This window comes from Pristiophorus japonicus, unplaced genomic scaffold, assembly GCF_044704955.1.
Source record: "Pristiophorus japonicus isolate sPriJap1 unplaced genomic scaffold, sPriJap1.hap1 HAP1_SCAFFOLD_461, whole genome shotgun sequence".
In the NCBI taxonomy this organism is placed as follows: Eukaryota; Metazoa; Chordata; class Chondrichthyes; family Pristiophoridae; genus Pristiophorus; species Pristiophorus japonicus.
In genome coordinates, this window is record NW_027254365.1 from 414,446 (window position 1) to 427,671 (window position 13,226).

The 13,226-nt window shown below is 43.6% G+C and overlaps 1 protein-coding gene across 1 annotated transcript in view; it reads right to left on the reverse strand.

The window, feature by feature from the left end:
* Positions 1 to 13,226, reverse strand: part of LOC139252378 (mediator of RNA polymerase II transcription subunit 28-like) — a 33,083-nt gene that overhangs the window by 9,991 nt on the left and 9,866 nt on the right. Inside the window, exon 3 of the mRNA XM_070873363.1 lies at positions 12,305 to 12,371. Within this exon, the coding sequence (XP_070729464.1) occupies positions 12,305 to 12,371 (67 nt within the window). The remainder of the gene's footprint in view (positions 1 to 12,304; positions 12,372 to 13,226) is intronic.

Here is a 13,226-nt window from a genome sequence, read left to right on the forward strand (position 1 = left end):
TCGTCCTGGTCCGTTACCCGATTACAACGGGGAGTTAAGGTACGTGGAGGGGGGGGGGGGAAGAAGTTATCTGGAAGGAAGCCTGACCGCAGGTAGAGCCGGGGGAGGGTTCTCGTTGTTGTTGTATTTTAAATTTATTGTTGGGTGACTGTTGGGAGTGGGGGGGGGGTGTATAGAGTTAAAAAATTTTTTAAATTGTTCAATAATTTAAATATTTTATTGCATTTTACAATTGTTGTCAAGTGTCTTATAATAACGTACGGTAAGGTAAAACATGAATACAATTGTTGGAAAACAATGGCCAGGCAAGGATGAAATGTAATGCAACTGCAACTGTTGTCTTTCTGTAACTGTCACCAATGTAAATTCATGCAAAACGTTCATTTATGAGTTGCTGACAAGAGTTTTGCAGCTGCTTAACTTCCATAGGACTTTTCCAGTCTTGTGGGTGGGTGGGTGGGTTCATCGCCAGGCTGATTGTCCTCCCTGAGGTCCTCGTCATCCTCCTCCTGTCCTCTCTCCTGAGGTGGACCGGCAGCCCCATCTGGCAATTGTTGTTCTCTCCTTATAGCAAGGTTATGCAACATGCTGCACACCACGATGAACTCAGCGACCTGCTCAGGGTGGTATTGTAGGCTGCCTCCAGAGTGGTTCAGGCATCTGAAGCGCTGCTTCAGCACTCCCGTCTTTGATGATATTGCGTGTAGCTATATGGATTTTGTTGTAGCGCTTCTCGGCTTCCATCTGGGGATTACGCAGGAGAGTCATGAGCCAGCTGGCAAGGCCATATCCTTTATCTCCCAGCATCCAACCGTGACCTTGTGGCTGACTGTTAAACAGGTCAGAGACAGTGCTGCCACGCAAGATATGCGCATCATGGATGCTTCCTGGAGAATGAGCATTTACTGCCATCATTTGGTTGTGGTCGACAACAAGCTGTACATCCAGGGGGTGGAATCCCTTTCGGTTATGAAAACACCTCTGCATCCTGTAAAGGTGCTCTCAGAGCAATGTGCGTAGTCTATTGCTCCCTGCACCTTGGGGAAGTTTGCTATTCGAGAACCCCAAAGCCCTCTCGGTCTGTGCCTCGCTGGTCATAGGGAAATTTATAAAGTCCATCCTGCGAGCGTAAAGAGCTTTAGTCACCTGTTGAATGGAGCAATGTGTGGCGTGCTGAGAGATACCACAAATGTCACCAGCTGAGGCCTGAAAGGAGCCCGATGTATAGAAGGAAAGTGCCGCAGTAACCTTTACCTCAACGGGCAGTGCGGTCCTGATGGTGCTGGTAGGCTGCAGATCTCCCTTGATGCGCTGGCATATCTCAGCGGTGAGCTGCTTTCAGAAGCGCAGCCTCCTAAGGCACGTGTTATCGGACAAGTTCAGGCATGATTGCTTTTCTCTAAGTTAGTCGGGTGTCAGGTCTCCTCCTCCGCAGCAATCTGCCATCTCTTTGATTGGGCACATAATGCTCTTCAATATACCTTCTCCCATCTTAGTCTGCAGCATGTGATTATTCATCAATAATGGTAGAGAAGTTACAGATACCATAGCTATTGCTATAAATGCCCTAAATTTTGTCCTCAATAAATAGAAATATGAGTAATGATTGCCAAAGAGTTAGTGAGGCCCTTAAAATAACTCAAATTCATTCTCCTCATAAGCCCCTTCAAGCAGCCTCACTTCCTCAGATGTTCAAAATTGCGTCCGTAGTGCCGAGTCCTGCCGAACAGTGTCAGTCAGGAGCAGTTTTTCTCCAGCGATCTTCTCGGTGTGCGATCAGCCTGGCAATGTGGTGAAAGTTGCGGTGGGCGATCACCTCGGCGATGTGAAATTCTTGTGCGCTGAAAGTTGGGTCGGCAATCTTTGGGCAATGTTCCGGCCCAACTTTCCACTTTTAAGGTAAAATGGGCGATAGCCTGCATATTTGGACGATAGATGGGCAATAGCCCAACAATCATCAGGGGAAAGGCCAGCCCTAAGACTATGTCCTCTAGTTTTAGATTCCCCATGTGTAAATATCCCTCTCTGCATCCACCTTGTCGAGCCCCTTCATTATTTTATGTTTCGATAAGATCATCTCTCATTCTTCTGAACTCCAATGTGTATAGGCCCAACCTACCCTTTAAGTCAACCCCCTCATCTTCAGAATCAACCTAGTGAACTTTCTCTGAACAGCCTCCAATGCAAGTATATCCTTCCTTAAATACGGAGACCAAAACTGTACGCAGTACTCTAGGTGTGGCCTCACCAATACCCTGTACAGTTGTAGCAGGATTTCTTTGCTTTTATACTCCATCCCCTTTGCAATAAAGGCCAACATTCAATTTGCCTTCCTGATTACTTGCTGTACCTGCATACTAACTTTTTGTGTTTCATGCACAAGGACCCAGGTGTCTCTGTACTGCAGCACTTCGCAAATTTTTCTCCATTTAAATTATAATTTGCTTTTCTATTATTTCTGCCAAAGTTTTCCCACATTTTACTCCATCTGCCAAATTTTTGCCCACTTAGCCTGTCTCTATCCCTTTGCAGATTTTCTGTGTCCTCCTCACAATTTGCTTTACCACCCATCTTTGTATCAGCAAACTTGGCTACATTACACTCAGTCGAAAGGGCCAAATTAAAGCAGAACAACTGGTTCTTTAGCTTCTCCTCTTCCCCGCCCCCGTTGTGAGCAATGCCCATCTCCCACTCAGTAACTGCCCCTCGTGCAACAATTTTGAATCTGGAGCACACTGAATGGATAATCACCGATGCAGACCAGTATTCCCATTACTCTGTCAAAGGAGTTGCACTGTTCCTGAAAATGGCCCAAGACGAAATGTTTGCAACGAGGGTTTTAAATTACATTGTTCAAAATTACCTTAGATGGTCCTAGATCAGAGGATAGATGTGTAATTTCAAATTATGTCTAAGCAAATATCAAACTACAGTTTTTATAACAAAAAGTTACATAAACAAAGATTGATTATAGTTTTAATCAGGCTACAATAGTAAAAAAGGACAATCTATAATTAGCTGCAGGCAGTTGGGGGACATATATGAAACAATGCCAATAACAATCAGACTCAATATAAAAACTGAAAAGGAAAGGGAACAGCAATAATGAATGAATCGCGAGACCCGAGCTTTTTAATAAAAATTTATACCAACTCGCGATCTCGGATTGCGAACCGTGCCGCTCTGCTGCACCGGAAACAGCTTCAGATTTGAATCTAACCGACCCTGTGCGAGCATTGAAACCATTTGGGCAAACGGGGTAAGGGGCGAAAAAAGATAGCCAATCAAAAATAGACTTGCCGCAGACCAGGTCTCTGCAATCACGTGACAGTGCTGTGCATTGGTTGATGGCTTAGAGAAGGATTTTTTTGGTTGGTGGAGAATGCCACTTCAGCAAAAGACACTGTTATAATCAGTGTGAAAGCCGCTTTAAATATTTTAAACTGCCAGAGCCAACGAAGATGAGCGGCTAAATGAACAAGTGGAGGATAAGTGTGCAGCAAAGTTTGGCAATTTTATCATGTAGAATTGTCCGGGGGGAGAAGATCTTGGACGCACTGTGAAAATGTCAGATACCAGCCATCGTAACTGTCCAGTGAAACACGGACCGACCACACACCCGGAGCAAGAGAGCGAGCGCATGATGCTGAGCCAGCTCGGTGTCTGACCCTCTCTCTGCACAAACAGCCCGTCCTGCACTCACCCACTCCAGCATGCTGTGATTTAATTATTTTTTTAAATGAGTTATTTCTGATCAAAATAAGACTCGCTGTAAAACGAGACTGCAACAGCGAAAGAGAGTGACATAACGACAACCAAAATAATGATTTCCTTTTCCAACATGGACTCGCTATTAAAGCTCAATAATGGTTTGGCTGGTTCTTAAAGTGCATCATTAATGCTGGCACTCCCTCTCTCTTTCTTCCTCCTCTCAAATGAAGATTGAGATGTGTGTTTATTTTTTTTAACATTTTTTTTTATAAGACAAACCAGAGAGCTCCAGACTCTCAGCTCAGGCAGCAGAAAAGGTTTCTAGTACCTTTTACAAATACATCAGTAAAGAGGGATCTGGGAGGCAGAGTAGATTTTTTCTTTAATGGTCTGAGAACAGGAGGAGAAAAACATGGGATTTTAAAAAAATGTGCATAAATTCCCTTTTAACTTTCAAAATGGAATTGGATCTATTCTTAAAGAAAAATAATTTACAGGGCTACGGGAAAAGAGTAGGGGGAGTGGAACTATTTAGATAGCTCTTTCAAAGAGCCGGCACAGTCGCAATGGGCCGAATGGCGTCCTCCTGCGCCATACGATGCTAAAGTAATACTTAATTTCATTTAAGTGTGAAATGTAAGAAGTACATTCAAAATAATACAAGATCAAGGCATTTCCTCCTTTAAATGTCCAGTGAGGCTGAAGACGACTTGAGCTTCTTCCATTTGTTATTGTTGCTCATGAATTCCAGGTGTGTTGCTCTTTTAAGCGCTTTACTGCACTGCATAATGCAGCTATATTTATCTACACGGCCACAACATAGACATCAATCTTATTCAATAGTACCATAACGAGAGCTGAAGCACTTCTGAAGGATTACAGGATTTTGGTAGGTTTTTAAAGTTTTATCTTGCCATGTAAATATTACAGGGCTGTCACTATCAGGAAATGTTAAGAGTGAGATTTTTAAATCAAAAGAAAGTGAAAGATTGTACGCCATTTGAGCATATGGTGCTTTGCCCATGGAAATTATGTAAACGGTGCACAATTTTAAACTAACAGTGGGCACACCTCTCGTGGTTTTTGTTTGCACTTCAGTGTCAGATCTGGAGCACGTTTGTCTGATTTAGCTGCAAACGTGGCTTGTTGCTGTTCGAAAAAAAACAAAGGGTAATGGTTGATGGGTGTTTTTGTGGCTGGAAGGCTGTATCCAGTGGTGCTCCGCAGGGCTCAGTGCTGGGTCCCTTGCTTTTTGTGGTATATATTAATGACTTGGACTTAAATGTTGGGGGTATGATTAAGAAGTTTGCAGATGATACTAAAATTGGCCATGTGGTTGATAACGAAGAAGAAAACTGCGGACTGCAGGAAGATATCCATGTACTGGGCAGGTGGGAAGAACAGGGAAAAATAATTCAATCCGAATAAGTGTGAGGTAATGCATTTGGGGAAGTCTAACAAGGCAAGGGAATACACATTAAATGGTACTGCACTGAAAGGTGTTGAGGAACAAACTGACGATGGAGTGCAGGTCCACAGATCCTTGAAGGTAGCAGGCCAGGTAGATAAGATGGTTAAGAAGGCATATGGAATATAGTTGAGCGTCCCAAATCCGACAACCGAGAGACTGAAGCCGAGCCGGTTTTCGTGTTTTTCAGGACTTCGGAACGTGTTTGACGTCCGTAAACACCCGAGCCCAGGTTCGGGTATTTCCGAATTTCGGAACGTCAGAAGGGGGGGTGCTCTCCGAGGAGCTGTTTGGGTCGCCAGCCCCGCCCAGGAGGTCATCGGGCGGGGCGGCAGCGAGGCCCCAAGGCAAGGGCGGTGGCGAGGCCCCAAGGTCGGCAGGGTCGTCTGGCCTGGATTCCGGAATATTTTACAGATTCCGGACGATCCTGCCACGGATCGTCCCAGAGTCCGAATTCCGGAACATTCCAGATTCTGGAACTCCAGATTTGGACGCTCAACCTGTAAGTCGAGACATGGAATACAAGAGCAAGGGGGTTATGCTTGAACTGTATAAAACACTGGTTAGGCCGCAGCTGGAATATTGTGTGCAGTTCTGGTCACCACATTACAGGAAAGATGTGATTACACTGAAAAGGGTGCAGAGGAGTTTTACAAGTATGTTGGACTGGAGAATTTTGGCTATGAGGAAAGATTGGAGATGCTGGGTCTGTTTTCTTTGGAACAGAGGAGGCTATGGAGAGACTTGATTGAGGTGTATAAAATGATGAGGGGCCTGGAAAGAGTGGATAGGAAGGACCTGTTTCCCTTGGCAGAGGGGTCATCAACCAGGAGGCATAGATTTAAAGTAATTGGAGAGAGGTTTAGAGGAGATACGAGGGGAAATTTCTTCACACAAAGGGTGGTGGGAGTCTGGAACTCACTCCCTGAAAGGGTGGTAGAGACAGGAACCCTCACCACATTTAAAAGATACTTGGATGTGCACTCAAAGTGCCGTAACCTAGAGCTGCGATGTGGGATTAGATTGGATAGCTATTGGTCAGCTGGCGCGGACACGATGGGCCAAAATGACCTCCTTCCGTGCTGTAAATTTCTATGATTCTATGATTCACTCTGAAGGAAAGATGGGGCCTTGGTTTAACATCTCATCCAAAAGAGCAAATAATCTAGGCTGACAATTCAGTGCAGTACTAAGCACCTCCAACAACTTGTATTTATATAGCGCCTTTAACGTAGTGAAACATCCCAAAGCTCATCACAGGAGTATTATGAGACAAATAATTTGACACCGATCCACATAAGAATAATTTAGGGTAGATGACCAAAAGCTTGGTCAAAAAGATAGGTTTTAAGAAGCGTCTTGAAGGAGGAAAGAGAGATAGAGAGGCGGAGAGGTTTAGACAGGGAATTCCAGAGCTTAGAGCCTATACAACAAAAGGCACGGCCACCAATGGTTGAGCGATTATAATCAGGGATGCTCAAGAGGGCAAAATTAGAGGGGCGCAGACATCTCGGGGGGAGAGATTAGAGATAGGGAGGGGTGAGGCCATGGAGAGATGTGAAAACAAGAATGAGAATTTTGAAATCGAGGTGAAGCTTAACCGGGAGCCAATGTAGGTCAGCGAGCACAGGGGTGATGGGTGAACAGGACTTGGTGCGAATTAGGACACGGGCAGCCGAGTTTTGGATCACCTCTAGTTTACGTAGGGTAGAATGTGGGAGGCCAGCCAGGAGTGCATTGGAATAGTCAAGTCTAGAGGTAACAAAGGCATGGATGAGGAATTCAGCAGCGGATGAGCTGAAGCAAGGGCGAAGACGGGCAATGTTACAGAGGTGGAAATAGGCAGTCTTAATTATGCCGCGGGTATGTGGTCGAAAGCTCACTTTAAGGTCAAATATAACACCAAGTTGCGAACAGTGTGGTTCAGCCTCAGACAGAAGTTGGGGGCAGGGATGGAGTCAGTGGCTAGGGAACAGAGTTTGTGGTGGGGATCAAAAACAATGGCTTTGTCTTCCCAATATTTAATTGGAGGAAATTTCTGTTCATCCAGAACTGGAAGTTGGACAAGCAGTCTGACAATTTAGAGACTGAGGAGGGGTCGAGAGAAGTGGTAGTGAGGTAGAGCTGGGTGCTGTCAGCGTACATGTGGTAACTGATGCTGTGTTTTCGGATGATGTTGCCAAGGGGAAACATATAGATGAGAAATAGGAGGGGGCCAAGGATAGATCCTTGGGGGGACACCAGAGATAATGATACGTGGGCTTGAAGAGAAGCCGCTGCAGGTAATTCTCTGGCTACGATTAGATAGGCAAGAGTGGAACCAGGCGAGTGCAGTCCCACCCAGCTGGACAACGGTAGAGAGACATTGGAGAAGGATAGAGTGGTCAACCGTTTCAAAGCCGCAGACAAGTCAAGAAGGACAAGGAGGGATCGTTGCCTTTGTCTGAGAGCCGTACTGTGGCAGGGGCAGAAACCAGATTGAAGGGCTTCAAACATTGAGTTGCGGTACAGATGGGCAAGGGTGATGATGGCAGATTTGAAGACGAGGGGGGGACAGTACCTGAGGAGAGAGAACTGTTAACAATGTTAGCTAACATGGGAGCCAGAAAAGGAAGTTGGGTGTTCAGCAGTTTAGTGGGAATAGGGTCAAGGGAGCAAGAAATGAGTCTCATGGACAAGATGAGCGTGGAGGTCAAGAGGTGAGATGAGAGAGAAACTGGAGAAAGATGCAAGTTCAGGGGAAAACCTCAGAGGAAGTTTGGCCTGGTGGGTTAGGGAGGGGAAGGAAGGGAAGTGGCAGAGGCAGCTGATCGGATGATCTCAATCTTTCAGACAAAGAAGTCCATGAGCTCCTCGCACTTGTTGGTGGAGGTGAGTGTGGTGGAGACAGGGAAGAGGGGTTTAAGAAGACGGTTAGCAGTAGAGAATAGTAGCCGGAGGTTATCTTTGCATTCCAGATGAACAAATGAAGCTTCTCTGCCTTTGAAAAACATTCCAGTGATTTAATAATCAGATTTATTGTCTAAACTGACCATTGCTTCAAGGCCAGTCTTAATTCAACAGTTCAGTGACCACTGCATCTAAATTGACGTGTTTCCTCACTTAACAGGCAAAAGCTAAAGGATATTACTACAATTTAAAGAAAAATCAATAGCAGTATAACATTAGCAGACTTCAAATCATTCTGATTAATCCTTTTCTTAGAAACTTTTAAAGAGTTGTTTATCTAAAGCTTAATTTTATCAACAAGCTTACTTTGTAGCACCTTATTGAACATTCACTACATTTTCTTTATCAATTATTTCCTCAAAAAACTATATTACATTTGAGAGACATGACTTGTCTTTTACCCATCTCTGTTGGTTGTCCATAATTAAACCCGGGTTTTTCTAAGTATTACTTCAATCCCATATTATGGCCCTAGATGCTAACGCACTATTGATGTTGGGCAGACTGATCTATAGTCATCCAGTTTACTGCTTTCTCCATTTTTAAACCGAGGTGTTGCATTGACAACCTCTCCCTCGACTTTCCATATCCAAGAATGTTCAAAAGATTGTGGTCAAGCTTTTGCTATTTGCTCTGACTTTCTACAGCATTCTCAAATGCTTGCCATCAAGGTCCAGTGCCTCTTCCACTTTGAGTTCCAGCTTTTTCAGTGCTACTTCCTTATCTATAGTTAGCCTATCCAATTGCTCCACCTCCTCTTGTATGTTTTCATTCCACTATTGCACTTTTTTTCATTAAAAAACAAGGCAAAGTACTCATTTAATATTTCTCTCATGCCTTCACCTCCGTGAGAAGTTATCCTTTGTCACCTCTTATTAGACCTAAGCTTTCTTTATCCATTCTTTCACTTGTATGTTTATAAAATCCTTTACTGTTTCCCCTTGGTCTCTGTCTGTCTTCCTTTCTGCTTCCCCTCTATATTTTCTGTACTGTGTTTTTTTGTATTACTTGCTGTAGATTTGTCAGCTGCCTAGGCCCTAAGCTCTGGAACTCCCTCCCGCTCCGCCCTCCTTTAAGATGCTCCTTAAAACCTCTCTTTGACCAAGCTTTTGGTTATCTGCTGTAATTTCTCGTGTGGCTTGGTGCCAAATTTTTGCCTCATCACACTCCTGTGAAGGGCCTTGGGTCGTTTTACGACATAAAGGTGCTATTTAAATACAACTTGTTGTATTAGAAGGCCTTGAAGGGACAACTCAATAATTTTATGAAACATGCAAATGATCACGTAGAAGAGGTAAGGAAAAAGGTATAAAAAGTGGGTATTGGAGCAGATATTTTAGAATTCGATTAAGGTCTGATAAACCTGAAAAACCAAGCTCAGAATTGCAACGTGCTTAAACTATATTACCCACCAAACATAATTTGATCAAGTAATAAATATCATTTAGGCATGAGGCTCAATTTTTCCCAGTATTTGCGCCGTTTTTTTTGCGAATGTGAATGCACTCACCATACTTTAGGTAGGTGCTGTAGCCTTAATCACAGGACTTTACAAAAGATTAACGAAGGAAGAAGATGGCGAGGAAGAAAAGGAAAAGTAACATTTGTTCTGGTCTGCATTCAATGAAATTTGAATTGTGTTAATTTTTAAAGTAATTGGAAAGTATATGTACACAGTTATATTTTATTCTGCCACTTAAAGTTATAGTAATTGAGAGTCATGTCATTACCATGGGCTCAATTTTCCCCGAGCCCGTTTTCTGACATATTGCCAGAGTTGCGCCACTTATTTAGGTAAATAAATGTGCCAGAAAAAAATGTCGGAAGTTTCCCTGATGTTTGTGCTGCAATCTGCAGCCGGGCAGCGTGGCCGGTCACCTCATGGGGTGGAGCCTGTGGTCTGCGCTGGAAAAAGGAGCCGGGCTTTCTGCGCATGTGTGGGGAAAAAAAACTGACGTTCTGGACGTCGCTGAAATGGCCACGCATGCGCAGTAGAGCTCAGAGAAAGGCGAATGGCAGACAGTGTTGGCTTGTGGATGGCAGCCATGAGAGGTGGCAACAGGGAATAGACAGTCAACATCAGGCCACAGGACTCATTTTAGGTCCTTAAAGACTGCTCAACGGTAAGTAACATCACCACCTAGTTTGGAGACCGGGTTTAAAGGACTCAAGTCAGAGCTAGGTAAAATGAATAGGGAGCGTACTTATGACAGAAAGCAGGCACGACGAGAATTTCAATCACAGGAGGAGATAGAACAAATCTGAGAGGAATGGCATCATGATTATAATACCAGGCAACTGATGCATCTCTCAAAAGACTGAACTCATAACTACCATCCAATATCATCAAAGATCAGTGTTGCAAACCTAACGCAGCAACTGAAGTATTTCCCTGTAGTCGAAAGAGTTTCACTGCAAATGGAAGCAACAGTGATGTCCTACTAAATGACACTAAACTGGGTGGCAGTGTGAGCTGTGAGGAGGATGCCAAGAGGCTGCAGGGTGACTTGGACAGGTTAGGCGAGTGGGCAAATACATGGCAGATGCAGTATAATGTGGATAAATGTGAGGTTATCCACTTTGGGGGCAAAAACACGAAGGCAGAATATTATCTGAATGACGGCAGATTAGGAAAAGGGGAGGTGCAGCAAGACCTGGGTGTCATGGTTCATCAGTCATTGAAAGCTGGCATGCAGGTACAGCAGGCGGTGAAGGCGGCAAATGGTATGTTGGCCTTCATAGCAAAGGGATTTGAGTATAGGAGCAGGGAAGTCTTGCTGCGTTGTACAGGGCCTTGGTGAGGCCCCACCTGGAATATTGTGTTCAGTTTTGCTCTCCTAATCTGAGGAAGGATGTTCTTGCTATTGAGGGAGTGCAGCGAAGGTTCACCAGACTGATTCCCGGGATGGCTGGACTGACATATGAGGAGAAACTGGATCAACTGGGCCTTTATACACTGGAGTTTAGAAGGATGAGATGGGATCTCATAGAAACATATAAGATTCTGACTGGACTGGACAGGCTAGATGCGGGAAGAATGTCCCCGATGTTGGGGAAGTCCAGAACCAGGGGACACAGTCTTAGGATAAGGGGCAGGCCGTTTAGGACTGAGATGAGGAAAAACTTCTTCACTCAGAGAGTTGTTAATCTGTGGAATTCCCTGCCAGAGAGAGTTGTAGATGCCAGTTCATTGGATATATTCAAGAGGGAGTTAGATATGGCCCTTACGGCTAAAGGGATCAAGGGGTATGGAGAGAAATCTGGAAAGGGGTACTGAAGGAATGATCAGCCATGATCTTATTGAATGGTGGTGCAGGCTCGAAGGGCCGAATGGCCTACTCCTGTACCTATTTTCTATGTTTCTACTATGCAATATAGGAACTTTTAAAATTTGAGTCGGAGATGCCAATAAAAAAAAAGTTACGGCAAAGATGTTGATATTGTCTGTGAAACATGATTGTGTACAAGACTCAATAACAAAGGGTTTCTATATAGATACTGCATTTCAAAAATCAATATGTTGGTATTTTGTTACATAATTATAACAAAATGCTGATATATGAAATAAGTACTAGTTTTGGCAATTGTGCAGTCTACATATTTTTCCAACAATTCTAACTTCTTTAATTGTTTTCGTTAAATGTATTCAGTAACTATCTCGCAATGAAATATGTAGTGAATGTTCTCTAAAATACTTGCATCTATAAATTTATTAAGGAACAATTTGCTATTTAATTAAAAATTGTTAAAATGATTTAAAAATCTTTAAAAAGGTAATTTCAATGCTGCAGGTTGAAAGAAGTGGGTGCATCTTCGCTTACACATAGGCTGTATGCTGTGCTCAGTGATGTAATACGTTACGCACAACTCTGCAGCGCCGAACTGCAAGTCTACGGGTGGGGCCTCGCACCAGGCAAGTGCTATGCTGACTGCAATTTTTAGGCCATTATATTAAGAGCTTTCATAATTAATTCACCCGCTGCATCTCAGGTCTGAATACAAGTTACTTTTTAAAATAATATGCCTTGATTCACACAGAATTTAACACTTCCCTTAAACTATGCAATGTAACACCGATGAGTGCATAGACAGTCTGATTTTGTTAACTGAACTAAAAGATTCATGTTGTGCAAACATATTTTATATCATTGCATGCATTCTTCAAGGGAATCTCACCTGTTCGAATTTCTTCTTGATCAGTACCATTCACATAGTCTTGACTGACCAGTGATGCAAAGCATGCCTACAAGAAATTCACAATTATTGCTTCCAATTTTCCAACATTTAGTCAACAGAAACAATCTAGTGTAAGGGCACTTTCATATCCGATTACAACTGCAGGCATAAGATTCAAGGATTCAGCGGAAATCGAGCAACAAAAGGCGAAGGGAAAATATTTGTGAAATAGATTATTGAACACATCAGAAGAGAGATCATTTAATAGATAAGTTGGAACAGCAGCCAGCAGACACTCAGAAGTGAGAAACTTCTTCACTCAGTGGGTGGTGAATCTTTGGAATTATCTGCTCCAAAGGGTTGTGGAGGCTCAGTCTTTGATTATATTCAAGACAGAGATCGATAGATTTTTGGATATTAAGGGAATCAAGGGATATGGGGATAGTGCAGGAGTGTGTTGAGGTAGAAGATCAGCCATGATCTTATTGAATGGTGGAGCAGGCTCAAGGGGCCGAATGGCCTGCTCCTGCTCCTAATCCTTACGTTCTTATATTCTGATGACTAGCCATGTCAATTCACAAAAAGGGAAAGGAAAGGTATTGATCTCAAGAGGTTGGAGAGGTGCATGGACCACCTACTATATTAATCTACATGTTGTATGATTTGTACCTTTTTTTGTTCATTCCTGGGATACGGACATCACTGGCAAGGCCATCATTTACTGTCCATCCCTAATTGCCCTTGAGGAGGTGGTGGTGAGCCTCTGCCTTGAACCGCTGCCGTCCTAAATGGCTGACCCCTTATTCTGAGACTGTGACCACTGGTTCTGGACTCGTCAGCTAGAGGAAACATCCTCCCTGCATCTACCCTGTCAAGCCCTGTAAGAATTTTGTATGTTTCAATGGGATCACCTCTCATTCTT